This window comes from Poecilia reticulata, chromosome 15, assembly GCF_904066995.2.
Source record: "Poecilia reticulata chromosome 15, P_reticulata-male-v2, whole genome shotgun sequence".
Taxonomy (NCBI): domain Eukaryota; kingdom Metazoa; phylum Chordata; class Actinopteri; order Cyprinodontiformes; family Poeciliidae; genus Poecilia; species Poecilia reticulata.
In genome coordinates, this window is record NC_088844.1 from 14720509 (window position 1) to 14741924 (window position 21416).

Genomic DNA, 21416 nt, shown 5'->3' on the forward strand with positions numbered 1-21416 from the left:
CCCCGGCGTCGACGTCGATACAGAAACAATTAACTTTTACATCCGATATCTTTTAAAAGCAACAAAAGTAACAGAGGATGTTGGTCGTGGTGTTTCTCACTCAGTTGCATCTATATTTACAATCGAGGCTTGATGTTCACACACATTATGAAAGTACGCGCCTCCCCTTGCTATTAGATTACCACAACGAGTATTTCTGTTTGCTAAATCTCAGAATTATGAATGAGATATTTATTCCGATTTCTGTATTTTTATTTATTTATTTATTTATTTAACTTTTCCTCTGAGAAATGTTCCGACATTTCATGAAATTGGCACAACTGCTCTTTAATCGGGTCAAATGTTTGGGTTTCCTTCAAGATGGTTTGCTACAGGTAGTTTTGGCACACTTATCACATAATTGTGTTGTTGAATCACTTTGCGCTATGTGGAGTATTAATGAAGTGGACTCACTTGGCAGCCGCAGGTTCTGTTCTGGGCACCTTGCCAGGCGCGTGCAGATGAGGAAGAGGGGGGCGGGGGGTGCTGGAGCACTTGCCCCTTTTGCTCCTTGCCCCCAAGTGTGCCCTTTTATTTTATTTTATTTATTTATTTTTTTGTTGGTATTATTATTTCCTAATCCCTCTTCTGACACATAAAAACATGTACTAAAATTATTTGCTTTTTTTGTTTCTTTTTTGTATAACATAATAAGCCGGTCACCTTGTTACCTTTGACCTTTTGCCGTGACGCATGACGCAGTTGCCTCTCGCGCAGTGCGATAAGGCGGCTAACTGCCGAGCTCAACGTAGCGAACGTTCCAGATTACAGAACAGTTTTTGATGAATAAAGTGGAGTAACTTGCTACTTGTCAGATAAAGGAAGACGTTGAACATATTGTTTCTGCTTCAGCTCGGAGACACAGACACTGACAGGCCTCTGCGTCTGCCTTTCTCTGAAGAACTACTGAGCGGGAGGAGACAGGCAGGTGAGGAGAAACTGTAATTATCTATCGATTCAGTATTTTTATCATACAGACATTAGGCTGTTGTTGTGCTATTAGCTAGCTGATAGCTAACGACTTTGCTAGCAAAGCTAGATAACTAAAAAGCTTCTCCCCTGTATCTTCAATGATATCAGTCATTCCTTAGCATCGCTTATGCAATAGGGGCACACCGCCCGGCCAAAACCGATCATCTCCATAATGTATATGTCCGATCTTCTAATTTCTTTTGCTGCATAATGTACATCGCATTTATTCTGGCGTTAAGTCCAACGAGGATATTCATTTAGAATTAAAAATAACTCACCCTGAATTACCATGATAGATATAATGAATGTAATAAAAGTGACAAAGGGGAAAAAAACTCAACCCAAACTTTTAAGTTTAGGGTCTGGTTTGCAGAGTATGAAGTTAAATTTGTTTCCTAATTATTCAGTGAAAAAAAAAAACAACTAACCTCAGTTAAGTAAAATAAAATTGTAATCAAAACTTTTGGAATTGTAATGATTCCTTAAAAAAAAAAGTTTTGTTTAAAAGACATTTTTTAATTAAATAACTCATTTTTTACCAAACATAAATATTTATTTGCGCACATCAGAAATCTTTTGTTGTGATTTTAGGCCCTGCACAAGACGTCATGTGAGAATCACAAGCAAAACTTTGAGTCACAAACAAAAGATTTCTGACAAACGCAAATAAGTTTGTTTTGCAAAAAAAGTTAACTTTATGAGTCAAAAATGTGTGATTTAATTTTTTTAAAAGTTTTTTTTTAAGCAAAACTCAGTAGGTTTTTCTCATGGTGGCAAGCATTAACAATTCAATTTTTGTTTTTTTCATTTTTCTACAGTTCCACGTTAAAGTTTGATGCAGCTCTGCTTTCCTGAATGGACCATCTTCATCTCCACTGCAGCAAACAGGCAACTCTTTTTTATAGATTATGGTACACTAAAAGGTTGCATTGTGCCCTTGTTTATATTTTTAATAGTGTAATTCTGTAAAGGGCTCAAAGACGTGACGGCCATTTTTTTTTGTCCGGCTCTACTTTTTACATTTAAAAAGAGGTTTAAACTCATAAAAAGAAACCATAAATATGTAATGTGTCTCCCCCATTAACACCTTCTTTAACCTGTCAAAAGCTGTTCTTTTTTGGCCATTTTTGGGGTCTTTGAAGGGTCAAAATGTCATGCGGTGCGACTGTCCAAACTCAATTACTGTTGCAAAAATGTCTTTAAAATTACATTAAATCTGTTCAAATATATTTAATTTCCTGTTTGGCATGAATTTCAAAGTCTTTTCTTCATCCTGTACAAATTTTCAAAGCATTTTTAGTTATAATTCCATTATAACATTTAAACAAACTTTGTCCAAAAATGTCATTTTACAAAATATCATGTGGTGCGACCAACAAAAAATTCAGATTATTGGACTTAAATTTTGAAATCCACTTAAAAACAGGAGGTTGAATCATCCAACAGTCTGACAAGAATCACTGGATACAGCAAACAGGTTTGTTTATTTTTCTTAAATTTCAGAAAAAGTGTCACTTTTAGCAGTAGGTATGTAGTTGCCATATTTGGGTGTCATTTGGTGCGACCACCAAAAAACTATTAATATTTACTATTTTCTGTTTTGATTATAAATGTTATATTTGCCTTGTGTTTGAAGCTAGGTTGTTTTTTTAAGGAAGCAAATTATTTGCCTTTTGATAATGACCGAACATGAAAATATCATTTGGTGCGACCAAATATCATTTGGTGCGACTGAATATCATGTGGTGCGACCGTTGTAATGATACATTTATGTGTTTGAAAAGTAGTTTCTGTGCTTTTATTTTTGATTTCAAGACTCAAATGCAAAAGCAATACTTTGTATTATTATTTCCAGGATAGGATTTTGTGCAGTTTTATTATTGTTTTGCATTCTATTGTATGATAAAAATATAATGGAACATCTAACATTACGGGAATAATTATAGCATATATTTTGTCATTTCTTGTTTTTATCTATTTTACTAGATCCCACTGTCATCAAACTGAGCTATGATGAAGTACCATATGTGACCCAGGTACTTCAAGATGTGAGAGAAGAAGTCCAAGTCGGCACCATGCGACAGTCTGATGACAAGAAGTTGGTCACATGGTCACCAGAACCTGAACCAGCAAAACCTCATAGAGTTCCAAATTGAACAGCCAAGACTGGGCAAAGTTCACAAATGCCTGGTTCTAAAAATTGCTTGAAAATAAGCATTTTCCTTTGTTCACTTGGGCATTTAAGTACCCAGGAGTAGAGGTGTGCTGATCAATCGGCCACCGATGGTCCCACCGGTCCAATTGATCTGGCAAAATGGTTCCATTTTGCCTGATCACATGGTGTCATTAATACCTAAAGCGAAAAATTTACAGTCAATCCACGTGATCAGTTTTGGCGATTGGCAGTGATCGGCCCTCACTGATCAGAATCAGCAGGAAAAAACTTAATCGGAGCGTCTCTACCCAGGAGTAGCATGATGGTTTTTAAGTTAATTAAATTTTTCCATTTTGAAATCATTACTTATATGGTTCTGTTTAAAATAGTTAAACTGAATTATTATATTTTCATTAATGCACTTACATTTGAGAGATTGAAAATGTCTTTCCAGTTTTTTAAAATTATGAAATTAAAGCAGTCTCCTGTACAATCTGATTTTATGAGGGATATGTTGGAAATGTTTACTACAAAGTTGATTACTGCATAAATTTTTAGGCAAATTAAATTGGTGTGTTCTATTTGTGTTGTTATTTTTGTAATGTACTGTAACTGAATGCAATTCCATTTTCATGTATTAAAAGGATTTTGACCTGTTTCCTGGCCTACATTTATTGTATAAATCATTTGGTGAGACCAGAAATCATTTGGTGCGACCGATTAAAAATTTACATTTATTGAATTCAAAATAGAATATCTACTGTCTGGAGCGTAAATATTAACCACTAATACAGTGTCCTTAAGTGACTGGTATTTATTTATTATTTTAACACATTTTGATAAAATGGTGAAGAAAAATAGTGGTCAAATCAATTATAAATGGAATTTCACAGGTTTTTGGAGGGGAAAACTGTCATAATTGCCAGAAAAATAAAAATAAATTTAAAAAATGTGTTTCTAAGCACCTTAAATAAATGGAAACTTATAAAACAAATGTTTAGTACATCATGGAAAATACCATATTTTTAGATAAATCACGGTCGCACCAAATGGCATTTTTTAGGATCACAGCCAAATCATATTGATAAAAAACCCTTGAAAAGGTCTAATTTGAATGTGAAAATATGAGTTCTGTACGCACAACATTTCAAATATTCTAGTAATTGCAATGGATATAAATATTTTTGACATTTTTAATTTAGCTTGGTGGAAATCCTTATACGTCAATGACCCAAAGACAAAATATGTCTGGTCCAGCTCTGATTTACATATCTTGCTAAATTGCGGGTTTGAATATTGCAATACTTTCCTATAACAAAGTAGACCTGCAGAAAAAAATTACGAATAAAATATCTTACATATGCATAGTGTTATGCTCTATATGGAGATGTTCATTAGCTTTGATTGTATATGTCACATTTTTGTAATTTATCATTGTTTATTAAACTCTGAAAGCTGTGTGGCTTTGTTAATATTCTGTCCTAGAATGTGGTTAGATGTGCCCTTTTTTTGTTGTTGAGCACCTGCCCCTTTAGGGGTCTCTGCACGGCCCTGGAGGGGAGCTATTACTTTTGCTGGCATTTCGAGTAGCTGTGGCGACATAATTAATACAAAACGAGCCAAATTCAACTCAAAACAACAGTCTGACACAAAACAGTGCCACTCAAAATAGATGTAGACTTTTGTCTGCCCCTCAGAGCTGCTCTTTAGAACTACAGACATGGTGGAACACTCCGTTACTAGACCTTTTCCTTTTGTGTTTTATTTACCGTTGTCATAGCAACTGAACTAACGGGCACTGGGAGGAAGAAGAGCGACGGCGGTTCTAGTTAGCTGAGGTATAAACCTACTGTACAGGAGCTGAATTGCGATCTGTTTATATGCTTAATACACCGTCAGTTATCAGCTTTGAGATAAAACGGTTCTGGGAGTTTGTTGGAAAGTAATACTGTTATGTTGTTTAGATTGTTTTTTTTTGTTTCATAAGTCGAATCTGTTTAGCTATATTGTGTCTTTCTGTGAAAATGCTTGTGTACAGAAAAAAACCCCAAATAAATATAGACCCCCTGTGCTACTGCATATTTCTTATGCAGTAGCACATGGGGGTTATTCTGAGACTTAAGTGTGTGACATAAGCTGTACATTTGTATTAAAGGATCTAAAACTGTTTATTACAGGAATAAGTATATTGTCTAGAATGACAAAGAAAATAACATGGACACAATGATTATTTTGAAGAAAGATCAGATATGGTGGTGTTTGTAAATCTTAAATATTTAACCAGAAAAGATTCCAGGAGGATTAGTGAAGCACAGATTTGTTTCTGCCTCATCACTCCTATCTGTTCTAGACCTTTGACAGGAAAATCAGCATCTGTTCCACTGACACCAGCCCTGATATGTGTAACACATGCTACAATCTTTAATATGTTTTCTGGAGATGTTAGCATCAAGACCGCTGCTATAAACTCATTGCATCTCTGAATAGTGCTGTTTAGGTTATATAATCTAGTGATGGAAAAAGCAACAAAAAAACTATTATGCTATGTTCTTAAGATGGAATATATGCACATATATTCATGACATGCTTTGATTAAAGTAATTTATCCTCGGTGCAATTCCAATACCAAAAAATTAACAACACCAGTTAACTTTACACCAGTCACATTCTCAAGTGAATCTCTCACCTGAGAATGTGAACCTACTAGGCTGATTCTGTGCCTTCAAATAATTTTAATGCTCCTGTAGAAGATTCATAACTTAAAAGTTTCAGCAACCTACAAGTTAACTTATAAGGAACAGGTCTGAAAAAACAGTTTGTGTGCTACACTCAAGACAGAGATTCATTTGATGCATCAAAGAGTGATGTCATCACTGATGATGTCATTGTTACCATAGGAACCAGTGGCGCAACTACACATTATTCAGGTGGATGCGAAAACATAATCGGCGCGCCGCCCCCTCCAGAAGGGGTTTTGACACCCCTGCTGGTGCTGCGCCCCTATGTATTGCATATACTGCATACCCACTTTTTGCGCCACTGATAGGAACTAAACATTCTAATGGTGCATTCACACCAAACACGTTTTGAGCGTCAGGCAAGTCTACTTTATATTCAAAGTCTATGTGAAGTATTGGATGCGCTGGACGTGTTAAACGCTCCAAACGGTTCAAATGGCATCGCGCTAGACACTCGGAGAGCGCCGCAACGGCCCTCGACGCGCCTCCACATAGAGTTTGAATGTAAACCAGATGCGCCTGACGGTCAAAATGTGTTTGGTGTGAACGCACCATTATATGTCCAGTGTCATATTAGGTCCACCATATTAGGACCAAAGTCTTGTCCTAATATGATGGATTCATTGATTGGGTCAGGGGTAATGTTTAGAGGTAAGATGTGAATTAAGGTTTAGTTAATGTTAGGAATAGACTAGTATTGGTTTGGGTTAGGGAAAATCGCAGCTACTAAAATGAAGGGAAATCAATGCAAAGTTCTAATATTGGTCGAAATAGTTTTGACCAGCCTGTGTAGAATTTTGTTTTCTAAATCATTCTATAAATAATGATGATATAATGTTAGGTTTTTCTGCCAATTGCATAGCTGCAGTACACTAGTAGTCTAATGTGTTGAATATGCTGAGACACATTCAACACATTAGAAACCAATCAGAACCAAAAATTTGTCTTTTGGTTCTGATTGGTTGTGTCTGGACAGTAGCAGAGCCAAATGAATTTTCACAAATTCTCTGTTTCGTATTCTATTGTCAACTGTTTAACAAATATTCATGCATCATCTAACGTACTTATGTACGTTAGATGATGGATGAATAAGGAACTTGTTAAACAGTTAAAATGATGATAATGAATATTTATTAAACAGTTTGAGGCTTTGCCATATTTGTGCAAAGCCTCAAATTTTCATAATGCAAAGTGCTGGCAAAACCTGGGCTTGGATAGTGACCTAGGTTAGTGCCAACTGGGTGTGGGTCGCTTTAAAGGCTTAGCTGGGCTTAGCTTCTTGGCCTTCCTGCCAACGCCAACATGAAGGCCCTCCATGCAACCAGTGGAGGTTGATTGCATGGATGTCTGTCTTTCCTCGGACCTCCATGTTTGTGTGGAGGTTTGGCTTTGCGTGGACTCCTCCGTTTGCAACCTGAGTGTGGGTCGGTGCAAAGGCTGAGCCAGGCTATGCATGGAGACCCCTCGTTGATTCAAGGTCTGTCTTTCCACGGACCTCCCTTGTTGATTGGAGGTCCATCTTTCTTCAGACCTCCCTGGTTGATTGGAGGTCTGTCTTTCTTCGGACCTCCCTGGTTGATTGGAGGTCTGTCTTTCCTCGGACCTCCCTGGTTGATTGGAGGTCCATCTTTCCTCTGACCTCCCTGGTTGATTGGAGGTCCGTCTTTCCCCGGACCTCCCTGGTTGATTGGAGGTCCATCTTTCTTCAGACCTCCTTGGTTGATTGGAGGTCCATCTTTCCTCGGACCTCACTGGTTGTTTGGAGGTCCATCTTTCCTCGGACCTCCCTGGTTGATTGGAGGTCCGTCTTTCCTCGGACCTCCCTGGTTGATTGGAGGTCCATCTTTCTTCAGACCTCCCTGGTTGATTGGAGGCCCATCTTTCCTCAGACTTCCCTAGTTGATTGGAGGTCTGTCTATCCTCGGTCTCCTCTGTTTGTGGGGAGCCTTCTCTTTGCAGGGGGACCTCTGGTTGGGTGGAGACTCTAGGATGGTTGTTTTCTAGAGCAAGTTTCAACTCCACCTTCAGGTCCGCAACCTGACCCTGTAGAGCTTTCACCGTTTCCTCCTGAGCCTTAAATTTGGAAGCTTGCTCAGAGTGACTTTTGAGCTGCTCCTCATATTTGAGTCTCACTTGGTATTCTTCCATCATTACTTCAATCAGACCTTTATTGTGGGAGGCGTATTTTACAGCCTCCCACTTGAAGTATTCCAGCTGCTGAAGAACTTTCTTGTCAGTTGTAACTTTGGTAGAGCAAGAAACCTGTTCATGTTTGACTTGCAGGTGACGTTCTTTTTCTAACATGTTTTGCAGTCTTTGAATCTCCTCCTGCTGGGATTTGACTTCAGCCTGACATGCAATCCTTCTGTCTCTTTCCTCGTGGAGTTCAGAATTCATTTTCTGCAGTTCTGTTTTAAGATTGTCTACCTGCTTTGTCAAATCTTTGACGTGTTGGCTAGTCTTTGCCACGTCTTCCACTGAGGGGGTGATCTTGAAGCCAGCAGAGGGTGTTATTTTCTGCTTGACTTCCAAAGATGTTGGACTTTCAAAGTTGCCGGAAGGACTTGATTCCCCCTGGATCTCTGATTCAACTTCCGGCTCAATGGGGCTGTCATCTTCAACAGGGAAAATGACAGCGTCGTAGTCGACTTGGATGTTGCGGTCTACAATGTCGACCCATGAAAGCTTAGCTGGAAAAGCTTCATGTTTGCAAACAATCTGTTGTTGCTTCATATCTGTATTCTAATAACTTCTTGCTTCTCTGAACGTCAAACGTGCTCTGAAGGGTGATCTGTCGTGATAGAACTGTGGAGCAGATCAGAGAAAATCCTGTCTGTCAGCTACATTTAAGAGAGAGATTACCTTGTGATATCATAGAGTGATGACATCACTGCTGATGTCATTGATACCATTGGAACTGAACATTCTATCCACCTTCATGAGAGGCTTACTGGGGAAATGATTATGGGTCTTACTCCTGGCGGCTAGTGGAAGTAGCAGTATTTCATTGTAATTTATAGGGTTTTTGGCTAATCTATATTCATGATAGAATATACATCTCTTTTGTTGGTTAATACACTGTGCAGCAAGGCAGTGTATTAACATTAGTTAATTTTAACATACAGAATGGAGTAAGTCCATGTTACTGAACATGTTTGTGACTCTCCACATGCTATTGAGTACATTGCAGCTTACTTTAGCATTGATGCTAATTTGTAGCATCAGACTGGCACACGTTGGCAGGCCCCATTTAAATTTCTTCAGAAATGTTCTAGTTTAAAACTGATGTTGTCATTTCAATATTTACCTTTATTGAGATTTTCTAATATCATGCAGTCCTAATTCAAACCAGAATTTTATTTGTCCACTTTTTAAAAGAAATGCAGTTGATGTCTGACTGATGAGCTGCATAGCAAACTACTAAGGAGGCAGCAAGCTAGTCAAGCTGACCAAATGAGGATGAATTGAATGTGGTGTTTGGCGACCGAGGCTCAGCTGCGGAACTTTTTGCAGCCCAGGATCCTGCAGGAAACCACTACACCACTGTTTTTACCATCGTTTGTGCCTTGGAAAACTGCTGACTTACAGCAGCGAGCACAAGACTGATATCTTCATTAAGTCCTCCTGCAGCACCTGCCACTGGATTTTTGGCAAGTGCTGCTCCCATTCTAGATGCTGTATTATCTCAAGAATGAAACTAAATCACTGATATCTTGAGAAATCATAAAGTTTATTTAAGTTGCTATATATTTTTGCCTGCTGTATAACTTGAGAACTCTGAACCAGCCTCCAGTCCATCACGGGGCAACCATGCTGGCGCATTCTCAAATTAATGGACATATTAGAAATGCCATCAAAAATCCTACATGTTTTTGATTGTAAAGAAGAAGATGGAACAAGTCAGGCACTGGGAAACCAATCAAACTCCCAATTATAACATCCCAGCAAGGTTTGAACCAGGGATGAAAAGGCAATGGTGCTCACAAAGTGTGCCAATATGACGTCCTTTTTTTCCATCGGTTTCATAGGTGATTTCTTCATCTTAGTGGTTAAATAAAACTTTTTTATATTTGGGGTAAAACATGTTCAAGAGCCCAGAAATTCCTTTTGTCTTCTACTTATAACACCATTAAAAAGCTATTCTAACAATGTCTATGTAAACATAATTAAGAGATCAAACTTCACAAACTGTGAGCTTCCCATTCACTTCTCTTCTCACTTTTATCTGTGACACCTGCTGTCTGTCAGGCCTCAGGAGGACAACATCTGGTCCAGCCGCCATAATGTCCTTTTTCCTGTGTGGAAAATCTAGCAGCTCTAAATGATACCCTTTCATTTCTATAGAGTTTCAGGGCTCCGGTGTTCCAACCCAGACTTTAAGTATAGGGTCTAGTTCGCAGAGTATGAAGTTAAAATCGCTTCCCAATTATTCAATGGAAAAAAAAAAACTAACCTCAGTTAAGTAAAATAAAATTGTAATCAAAACTTTTGGAATTGTAATGATTTCTTTAAAAGAAAAATACTTTTTTTAATTAAATAACTCATTTTTACCAAACAAACTTTTATTTGCACACATCAGAAATCTTTTGTTGTGATTTTAGGCCCTGCTCAAGACGTCACAAGCAAAACTTTGAGTCGCAAACAAAAACTTAGAATAGCAAGAAAAGATTTCTGACAAGCGCAAATAAGTTTGTTTTGCAAAAAAAGTTAACCTTATGAGTCAAAAATGTGTGATTAAAATTTTTTTTAAAGTTTTTTTTTAAGCAAAACTCAGTAGGCTTTTCTCATGGTGGCAAGCATTAACAATTCAATTTTTGCTTTTGTTTTTTTGTTTTTCTGCAGTTCCACGTTAAAGTTTGATGCAGCTCTGCTTTCCTGAATGGACCATCTTCATCTCCACTGCAGCAAACCGGCAGCTCTTTTTTATAGATTACGGTACACTAAAAGGTTGCATTGTGCCCTTGTTTATATTTTTAATAGTGTAATTCTGTAAAGACAAAATATGTCTGGTGGTCCAGCTCTGATTTACATATCTTGCTAAATTGCGGGTTTGAATATTGCAATACTTTCCTATAACAAAACAGCAGAAAGAAATTATAAAATATCTTACATATGCAGTGTTATGCTCTATATGGAGATGTTCGTTAGCTTTGATTGTATATCTCACAATTTTGTAATTTATCATTGTTTATTAAACTCTGAAAGCTGAGTGACTTTTTAAATATTCTGTCTTAGAATGCGGTTAGATGTGACCTTTTTTGTTGTTGAGCGCCTGCCCCTTTAGTGGTCTCTGCACGGCTCTGCACCTTGCAGTGATTGAGTTGAACTTGGTCACCTTTAGTTCTTGTTGGAATTGACTCCTTCATTTTATCTTTAACTTACTTTTTTTTTGCTTTGTGTTGTTTTTACAAATAGATTAAAAGGTTGCACAATTAAAACATTTTAACAATCAGTTTATCATTGGGGTATAATCCAGTTGATCTGTTTTGTCTTGTTTTAATGTTTATCTCAATCTAAGGTAGTCCTGATACTAAAAATACGTTGAACTTGTTCTATTTTGTGTATTTAAAAATTGAATACAATTGTATTTTCCTCTAATGGTGTCTCTGTTTAGTGTAAATCAGTACAGTAAAACTAGCACTCTCAACCATGTGTTAGTATTTTACATTTCAGATTTGAAGTGATCACATATAGTCGCTATAGGTATTCTGTCATGGCCACTCCCAATTCCCTGAACATGTAAATTAACAGTAGGAAATATTTTGTTTTCTTTCCATCTTTTGGTCTTTCTTTCTTGCCATGGTGCCCTTTAGTGGAATGGAGCTCTGGACAGTGAGATGTGTGCAAACCAACATCTTGTAGACAGAAATGTGAGGAAATCTTCAAAAAGTTGTAGATGGCTGTGGGTAGGATGATAGATAGAAAGATAGACTATTTAATCGAAAGGTTAGCTGGAGATGGGCACCAGCAACCCTCCCGACCCCAAGGGACAAGGGTGTATAGAAAATGGATGGATGAATGGATGGACTATTTAATCAAAAAGTTTCATTTGATTGGATGGTAAGCATCCAATCAAATGGATTGGATGTTTACCATTTAATTTTGATTTAAATGCATAAATGTCTCAGAACCACTCCCCCCCCATGTTCTCTTGTTTTCCCACTTGTGGTCTTGCTTTCTTTGCCCACATGCAGTAAAAACAAGGACATCATAAACAGTCAAAAAAGCTCAAAATGTTTTTTTAATATTTATAATTAGGCCCTATCACATAACACTGATGTCTAAAACGGTGAAGACCAATAAGAGTTGAATTTACAGAAAAAACGTAAACGGTTTAATCAAATCATGGACAGTATCATCATAAGTTTAACACATTTGTGTCGTAAAAACTCCCCCGTTAGCGCTTGATAGCGATGGTGAGCCCGTCCCCCACAGTGAGCATGCTCAGTTCAACTCTCTGGTCCTTGTGTATCTTCCTATTAAGAGCATCTAGAGTCTGTGACGTGGTGTCATTGGGCGCAGGGTTCACGACCTTTCCACTCCACAGCACCTGTCAGTGCGGCAATCATCACAGAGATGATTCACTTTATGTTTGTTGTCAAAACACAAACTGGATACTTGAGCTTTACTCACATTGTCGATTGCAATTATACCACCGTTTCTTATGAGCTCCAGAGACTTCTCGTAGTATCTGTCGTAGTTGGATTTATCGGCGTCGATGAACACAAAGTCGTACGTTCCGGCTTCCCCGGCTGCTGTCAGTTCATCTGACAAAACGCAAGATGGAAAAAGTAAACGCAAAACTCACATCTGTTTAAGAGCAACGATAACATCAATGAAACCACTTACCCAGAGTTTTAAGTGCAACTTGATGCTGAACATCAATCTTATTTTCCACTCCAGCCTGCAAAAAAATAAAAAATAAATAAAAGGAACATTTGATCAACTGAGTTTTATGCAGCCACTTCAAAATAATGTTTTTGTCAGGGTTTACACAGGAATTGATTTCCCTGCTTGGCTTTGGATCTTTCTGAAACACAGTTTCCTGAGCAGACACCTTGAAAGTGTCCAGCCTGCAGGATTTCTGGAGACACACTGACATTTGTTGGATGTGCAATCTGCTGTCTGCTGCACAAATTAGCTCTGACAGAAGCTTAATGGCAAATTCTGGTGTTGGTAGACCAAGAACTGTGCACTTGTGTAATATAATCTGCATAGGGCTTTGAAACATTAGGATATTCATAAGAGAGGGGTCCAAGTCATATTTCTTCTGGCTCTTTTTTTTTTTTTTTTTTTTACTGTTCTCACCTCTTTAAAAAAGGGTTTGGCTATTTCTATGTAGTTGTCTTCTATTTCACAAGCTACCACTCGTCCATTCTCTGGCATGGCCAAAGCCATGCTCAGAGCGTTGTATCCAGTGTACATCCCTGCATCACAGATATATTGGTTAGTCAATAACATTTTATGAAAACAGTGTGTACACATCTGAATTATACTATTCTAGCACAACAATTAATCACTGCTGGAAACTAGAAGCTGGTCTGCAATCAAATGCTTTGATCAAAGCTCTGAACTATAACAATTATTGTCACTTTTCTTCTGAAATTAATTGATTATTTCCTTATTTTCTTGCATTAAAATTTTGATTCCCGTGTAAAGATAAATACAACCTTTACTCGGAAAAAGGAACAAATCCGAACCATTCAAGCAAAATGTTTATTAGAGGAAAACAGATAGCTCTGCACAATAAAAGTAATAAACTTGTGATTTGTTCTGTCACTTTCAAATCCACACAGCGTGTGGCGCTAATCTTATCTTACCTATTTCAATTGCTTTTGTGGCATTGATCAGTCGTATGAGATTTGCCATAAACTGGGCTTGCTCTGCTGCCACCATCATTCTGTTCCATTGATCTTCAAGGGTCCTCTGAAGCGAAAACACAGAAGAACTGGTTCTGCAGCTTCAGACTGTATGTTGCTACATTTTACTGGTGTGTGTCTGCCCTCCAGTGTTTGAGAACCATATTGCTTTCACTCTTAACTAAATAATGTTCTTCACTTCTTTTTGCCTAAATCAAATTTTCGTGTGGACATAGCATCATGAAATACCACAGAGCTCAAAGAACACATGATTAATTAGTTATCAATTAACCTCTGGCCAAATTTCCCTGAATAGGAGGTAGTTAATTATTTACAGATATACAAATAAAAGCTAAATCAATATCAAGTTTAATATTGCTCAATCAAAAAGTGCTTGCATAATTAATTTTAACAGAATACTGTTTGCTAAAGAAAAAAACAGCATGGAAGACGCTTTATCGATGACTTATGATTTCATTGGTTTCAAAAGTCAGATTGATCATTAGCTCCATGAGTTGCTCAACACAAAACTACTGAGAACCTAAACTTTACTTGTTAACAAGCAAATTATGTTAGAGTGGGAAATCTGTTATTGCCTCACAATTATCCTATAAACACCAGTTTATTTTCCCTGTTAATAAAGTGGTGCCAGCTAGATGCTGAACAATGACCACTTTAGCAATGCTAAAAAGTAAATAATAATAATAATAATAATAATAATAATAATAATAATAATAATAATAATACTACAGTGGTTATAACAAAAACAAAACTTAAACTTTAGTTTTGACAAATAGTCTGTGATTCATAAAGACAGAATCTCATGCTCTGTTTAGTCATCAGTTGCCTAAAAAGACATAAAAATAATATCAAGTATTTTGGGATTTTACTTACCAGCCTGAGTTTGGTGAGGACTGGATGCTCTCTTAGGGAATTGTTAACTACGTACTGCAGAACCAGGTTATCTTTTCCCCCACTGTGACTTTTTCCAATAAAGGCAGACTTTCCCACACCTGGACAGAAAGAAACAAAACATCTGAAATAAACATTATTACTTCAAATATTTCTTCATCCAGCTGATAACGCCTCAAACATTTTCTACCTGTTAAAACAACAGCAAGTCCAATGCAGACAAGAACCTTGAAGTTTGCAGCCATTCTGCTCTGTTGTCTTGGGATTTTTTTTTTTGTGGGAAATTTTTGAACAGCTAGTGTTTGACTGTACTAAATCACTCACTGTCTGTTCTTTTTGGACTTTGCAATCAGTGTTTGTTTTGGTTAACCTTTTAAAGGGAAAACCCAACATAATGACTTTTTGTCTATCAAGTTTTGTAACATCAGCTTTTTTGAGAAAAGGCAGTATATTTTTCCATTTATACATCCATGTTATTTGCTCAAGTCATAAATTGTGAAGTGCTGCATGAATTCTTACAAACCAGGCTGATATGCTTTGTTCAGTTTGTTGTTTGTTATTCCACAATTGAAGGCCTAAAATGAATCTGCTTCACAACACAGAAGATATGACAAGTGATTTTTGAGAAATATTCTTGTTCCCAAGGTGTAAGATGCAGCATTTTTCAAAATCCAAAGGCAACAGCAAAACAAAATTGGATAAATATTTGGAAGCTATTGTAAAACAATTCAACAGAAATTGCTGCTCCTGTTCCTGTTTTATTATTGAAATTATTGAATTATATTTTTGTTTTATTGTCACATTTAAATGTAAAAGACTATATTTCTACATTTTGTGAAACAGTCTTTGAAGCTATGTTTTAATTTAATCTATTTCACGATTGTCACTTATTTGTTTAAATGTTTTCACTGACATCTGAAAGAAATAAACTAAGTCTGTTTATCTTTTGGCATATGATCATAGTTTAAAGCTAATGATGACTTTTTTTTTTCTAACAGTATAATTTTATATAACTCCTTAGACCGCCACACTCACATAAATAAAGTGAAATATAAAAAGTCCATAAAAAAGATTTGACATAATATATTTTGCATACTGACTGAAGTTATGAGAGCCACCAACTGATTCTGCGTTTGGCCTCGCAAAGTAAAATTGTACCAATACAGCTTCATTGACAGAGTGCAGATTATTGCTATTATTATGTTGTAGCAATTTCTTGAACAGTGTCAGAATAGCTTCAAAATGTTGACGTTAGTGAAATTTATGGGGCAAATCATGTTTGACTTTCCAGTTTAAATACACAACTGACAAGTGTGAGCTTTTATAAAAATAAAATTAACTACATAAAGGTGGGCCTAATTACTTTTAAAAGTACATTTTGACAAAAAAAGAAATAAAATTGCAGAATTTCCAAGTAGCACACACACACAATAACACTAACCTCACCGGCCTTTTAATGGGTACGCCCAGTGGCGCAAAAAGTGGGTATGCAACGCATCGGGGCGCAGCACCAGAGGGGGCGCCAAAACCCCATCTGGAGGGGGCGGCGCGCCGATGATGTTTTCCCATACACTTCATCGCGCGCCTTCCGCTCCTTCACCTCGCGCACATAACGAGGTAAATGTAGCGAGTTGTACCTTTCGCGTATCGTCGCCTTGGGGTGTGAGGGGGGAGCGTCGCTCCTTCACCCTGACGTTCCTTCCCTGGGATCAGTGGTGGGAAGTAACGAAGTACAAGTACTTCGTTACTGTACTTAAGTACAGTTTTCGTGTATCTGTACTTTACTTAAGTAGATTTAATAATGGGGACTTTCTACTTTTACTCCACTACATTTTACAGTAAGTATCTGTACTTTCTACTTCACTACATTTCTACAAAACTGTCGCGTTACTCGTTACATCCAAGTCGCGCTGCTCTTTTCTTCCGTTAAAATGTGAAGTTCAGGGTCTTAAGGTGGCGCTGTAAAATCCGAGCAATAACGTGACTTAGTGTCTGTTGTCACCCATCGGCTCCACCTTTACTCGCACTCGGAGCTCCAGACATGCGCAGTAGTTTCCTCTGAGCGGGAGGAGATGTTTGTCTATAATATAATAGCGCTGCATAAATTGATATGGCGACATGTAAAATCAGCAGCGCTTCGCTTTCACAGACGGTGGGACTTCGAGACAAAATGTTTCCATCCCTGAAATTATGATTCATAGAATCACATATCTAAGTCTAAACTGTTACAGAGAATAAACACAATAAGAACATGTTTAATCTGTGGTAGTGTTCATTAAAATGGCACATTTCTGATGTATTAAAATTAAATACGATCGGCACACTTAATGATATTAGCGATTAGGTAATGCATTCAGCGAGTACTTTTACTTTTAATACTTAAGTATTTTTAAAAACCAGGACTTTTTTACTTTTACTTAAGTAAAATGTTAATGTGGTACTTTGACTTTTACTTAAGTACATTTTTGACTGTGTATTTGTACTTTTACTTAAGTAAATTTTTTGAGTACTTTCTCCACCACTGCCTGGGATGGGGGGGGCGCCGATCTATGTTTTCGCATCCACCTGTGTATATTGTGTAGTTGCGCCACTGGGTACGCCTTGCCACTAGGGTTGGACCACATGTTTTCATAGGTGTCAGGAACGTTCTTCAGAGATTTTGTTCCAAATGGATCTTTAAAGCATCATGTAAATTACTGGAATTGCAGCCTCGGGTTGGTTCCTCTCCTTAGTTGACTGGATAGATGTCTTCGCCACATCTAGATGATATGAGGGGATCAGCTTTGGTTGCTATCTGTGTTAAGCAACTAAAAATGTGTACGGTACATGGTCAGGTGTGAGTTTATTCACTCATGCAGAAGGGAAAGCTGTATTGCTGGGGATGATGTGAAAAAAATAAAACTGAGAACAGAGAGTATTTAGGTAATGTCAGTGCCTTTTTGGGATTAAAGGGGATCCTATACAATATTTTATTTTGTGGCCTTCCAACCATCCTACCTTAAAATTACAACCAGATATCTTGACCTTACTGCAAAACCCTGCTAAAGGTTATATGTATGAGCATCAAAACCTTATTCATTTCACTGCTCAACCCCAGTTTACCCAGATTAAATGTATTCATGCAACAAAATGAAATTTTGAAAAAAATGCCATATGAAAGGATGATTGGTTTGCAACTGAAAAATATACATCAAGAATCAAGGTTCTTGATTTCTGCTGTTGTTGAATGATTATTACTACTGACATCTTTTAGCAAAAAAGATTTGCAATTAAGTGCCTGACATGCATGACATGCATTTAGTGATCTTGGGGCCCTCTGCTGGTCTGGAGGCTAGTCTAAAACGTATCTAGTTTGCATATTAGCCTTGCACTGAGTGAGACACCATTTAGCAAAAAAATAAAATAAAAATCAGAAGTATATATATATGATAGGAAAAATATAGTTTTTTCCAATCTACAGCAAGAATATCATCTCTTCTCGCAACTTCAGAACTGGAATGGGAATAGCCAGGATTGTTCAAAAAGGAATTTCGGGATGTGAGTGGGATGCAACGCCTCTCCAAGGACACTGCACTTCCTCTGCCTGTTCCCCAATTAAGAATGCACAGATCCAAACAAAAACACGCCGGGAACAAGAACACGTCACTTAAATGAGCCATGACACAAGCTGTCTCTTAAAAAAATGTTTGAGCTGTGGCAAAGGAAAGGAAGAGGATGTCTCAAAGTGTGTATGCAGATCTGTTAAAGTCCTCTTGGTGAAAACGAGATGCCGTGTTTCTTCTCCGCCATCCTCTCCCTCTGCCTCCTGCTGCTCCGGGCCCCTGCTTATGTGATGCTAATTGTTTCTGCTACTTGTGCCAAGTACCTACTCTTCCCCAGCACATTCCACAGACAGGCCCTGGTCCCTCGGCTGCTTTTTGTGTCTGTTTAAGGAATGAAAAAATGTGCACTGCCATCTGCGGCGAGCGCACCACCGTTCCCCCTCCCGGCCTTGACTGTCACTGTGCCACAATGATACACGTTCACAAAGTCTCTCTGAGGTAAAAAAAAAAAAAAAAAAAAAAGTCTGAACAAGTGGAGGAGCAAGGAAACAAACCTGACACATACAACTGCTAATATGAAATAAAATAATTCAGGATGTTCCTGGTTTGATGCATGTGGGATGGAGGATTGTGTAGAACTAAAAAAAACAAAACAGCCTTTTACATTTTGGGGGCATATAGAAGCTAAGCTGAGGTATTTTGTCAGTTTAAAACCAGCCCTATGTTATTCTAGGCAGGGATTTGTGTCTGATTTTCACTTAAAGGATGTCTTCAAATCTGTGCAGCTTTCTCCTCCATGTACTTTGCTATACAGTACCTAACTTTGACCACCGAGTGGCAGTGTTGCTCAGCAAATGCACAAAAAAACCAACTCTCAGAGACCAAGGCTTTCACTTCCTTGTCTCTGTTGCAATATCGCTTTCCTCTTATTGAATTGACCTGTGACACCATCAGAGCCTACACTGGCGCAACATATTGATGCGCTCGTAACGCCACAAGGTTCTTACATCATCCGTGTGTTCATCATAGGGAGACAGCCTCTTCTGTACACGAACAACAGGAGTCAGCTCGGCATCATCTCCGCAGTCAGATAGGCATGCATGAATATTAAGTGATGCTAATCACAATGGAGAGACCAACATCAGGACAGATGACAGACAGTTCTCAGCATTCAATTGACATCCTTGGATTTGTCCTCTGTTTGACGACAGCATCCTCCAGCATGACAAGTCTGTTTAAAGCTCCAGTATGAGCAGATAGGCGTGCGCTGAGGCAGAGTTTACTCAAACTGGGCCATCGTATGTTTTTCCTTTTCTTTTTTTTTTTGTTTTTTCTTTTTTCAGAAAAAAAAGCCCGGTTAGGTATTATTAGTCAATGTACCAACACAGATAAAAAGCATTTAGTAAAGTGGCTTGTGGAAAATATTCCCACTGTTTAAACTTTTTTTGATTCTGTCACACAGCCATGGAAAAATCTAGTCTGTTGCACTGGGCTACTATTTTTTTTTTCTTTATTAGAAAAAAAAAGTACAACATGCATTTTATTCTTCCATGTTACTCTAATACCCTTGAAACAATTCATTTTGACTAGTTACCTTTAGAAGTTACCTACTTGGTACATAGAGTCCATCGGTGTGTAATATAATTTGAGTATAAATTCATCTGTTTTGTGAAACTACAGAGATTTTTTAGGCGGCTTTTATGAATAAACAGCATCATCAACACAAAGAACCACACCAGGAGAATCATGGGTACGTTTTAAAATTACATTCCAAGCATTTCAGAGCTCTCACAATGAATGCTCTTTCTAATTTCAAAATTTCAAAACATCAAGAGTGGCAAAATAAGTAAATAAATAACACCTCAAGTCACCCTGGACAATGTGGTGTTTTACAGAATCATGCTGTGGGAATGCTGATGGAAAGATTGACAATACAGAGAACCTCTGAGGGAAAATCTGTTAAAGGCTGCAAAGGACAAATGTTTACCTTCCAGTGGATGTTCAATGAATATTTTTGCAAGGAGCTGTATGCAGGCTATTGCAAGGGTTGCAGAATGCAGATGAGGATGTAACAAAACAAAAAAAAATCTTCCCAAAAACTGTTTTGGTTTTGCCAATCATAAAAATCTGGATTTACTACTTTTGTGTCTGAGCTACAGTGCATTCTGCAGTTAGAATGCACAGGATAAGCCATTCAGTTCATTATCATCCTCTCTTTGTGTGTTCAAGCCAAACAGAACAAAGGAGTGGATCTGCCTCTACTGAGAAAAAAAAATGAAATGGAATGAATGGCAGGTGTGGTTGTTTGACTTTCAAATCACCAAGGCATCTATTCTATTAACCTGCCGTGTAAATAAATACAGAATTCAATTTCCATGCAGTCACGCAATAAGTTGACAGTCCTCAAGAAGATCAAACGGGCCGCTCCAGGGCACGTGAACCACAGTAAAAGAAAAAATAAATAAATAAAAAATCTTGGCTATGTGAAAGGTGTTGACACCTTGAGCAACCCACAAAAAAAAAGAGGCAAATGTCACATCCTGAGAAACAATTACCGGGTGAACCCCAGGTTTAAAGCTAGTTCTCCCAGCCGCATTTCAAATACAGTAGAGCTTCTCCAATAACATCTCGCAGTTGTTGTCACTCCTCCTTGTCAGAGGGAGAACTGCTCTCTGCTGAAGAAATAATACGTTAACTGCCCATTTCCACTTCTGCAATCTGCTCTTATGCTTCTCACAAAAAGTTACATTTGTATTCGCTCTCCTCTACTAAAGCAAAGTCAGTCTTTCCCTAAGTTGCAGAGCAGAGTCGCTGCTCCCTCCCTTCCTATTAGTCTCATTCCCATCTGATTGCTGTGTCCCATTGTGACTGCACTTGAGGCATTAATGATAATGTTATAACTCGGACCAATTTGCCATCGCAATCAGATTCACTTAATTGAGTTGATTATGAGCTCCCCATCTGAGATGACCCCTCTGGACTTGGAAAGCAGGGAGAGAAGGAGGGTGCGGATGAAGAAACAGGGTTTCCCCAGGCATTCCATCAGCGAGCAATGGACACATGGACTATGACTGTTTAGAGGCCTGATCTGGGGCATATGTGCATGTGCGAGCGTGCACATGACAGCGCTGCATGTGTGTGTGTGTGCGCCGGCAGGAGCTGGCGCGCAGGGAGAGCGGGCCTTTGGGGAGGTGTAAAA

The 21416-nt window shown here is 38.0% G+C and overlaps 1 protein-coding gene and 1 long non-coding RNA gene across 2 annotated transcripts; one reads left to right on the forward strand and one right to left on the reverse strand.

Annotated features, from left to right (window-relative positions):
* The first annotated feature begins 106 nt into the window (after nt 1-106).
* On the forward strand, nt 107-11113 carry LOC145555148 (uncharacterized). The gene is made up of 3 exons (XR_014091243.1): nt 107-967; nt 1830-1899; nt 10747-11113. It is a non-coding gene; the product is annotated as an uncharacterized LOC145555148 (long non-coding RNA).
* A 1014-nt stretch (nt 11114-12127) lies between these two features.
* LOC103476818 (catechol O-methyltransferase domain-containing protein 1-like) lies at nt 12128-16349 on the reverse strand. Its single transcript, XM_008429424.3, has 7 exons — nt 14866-16349; nt 14658-14776; nt 13725-13830; nt 13213-13331; nt 12754-12808; nt 12538-12671; nt 12128-12454 (listed from the first exon to the last, which is right to left on the reverse strand). Exons 1-7 carry the CDS (start codon nt 14918-14920, stop codon nt 12302-12304), a joined length of 741 nt encoding a protein of 246 aa, XP_008427646.1. The 5' UTR covers nt 14921-16349; the 3' UTR covers nt 12128-12301.
* Nucleotides 16350-21416: the final 5067 nt, after the last annotated feature.

Coding starts and splice junctions, on each gene's coding strand:
- LOC103476818 (XM_008429424.3), bottom strand. CDS start 14,920: ATGGCTGCAAACTTCAAGGTTCTTGTCTGCATTGGACTTGCTGTTGTT. Junction 13,831..14,657: donor TCCTCACCAAACTCAGGCTG/GTAAGTAAAATC, acceptor TTTTCGCTTCAG/AGGACCCTTGAAGATCAATG. Junction 12,455..12,537: donor GTATAATTGCAATCGACAAT/GTGAGTAAAGCT, acceptor CCGCACTGACAG/GTGCTGTGGAGTGGAAAGGT.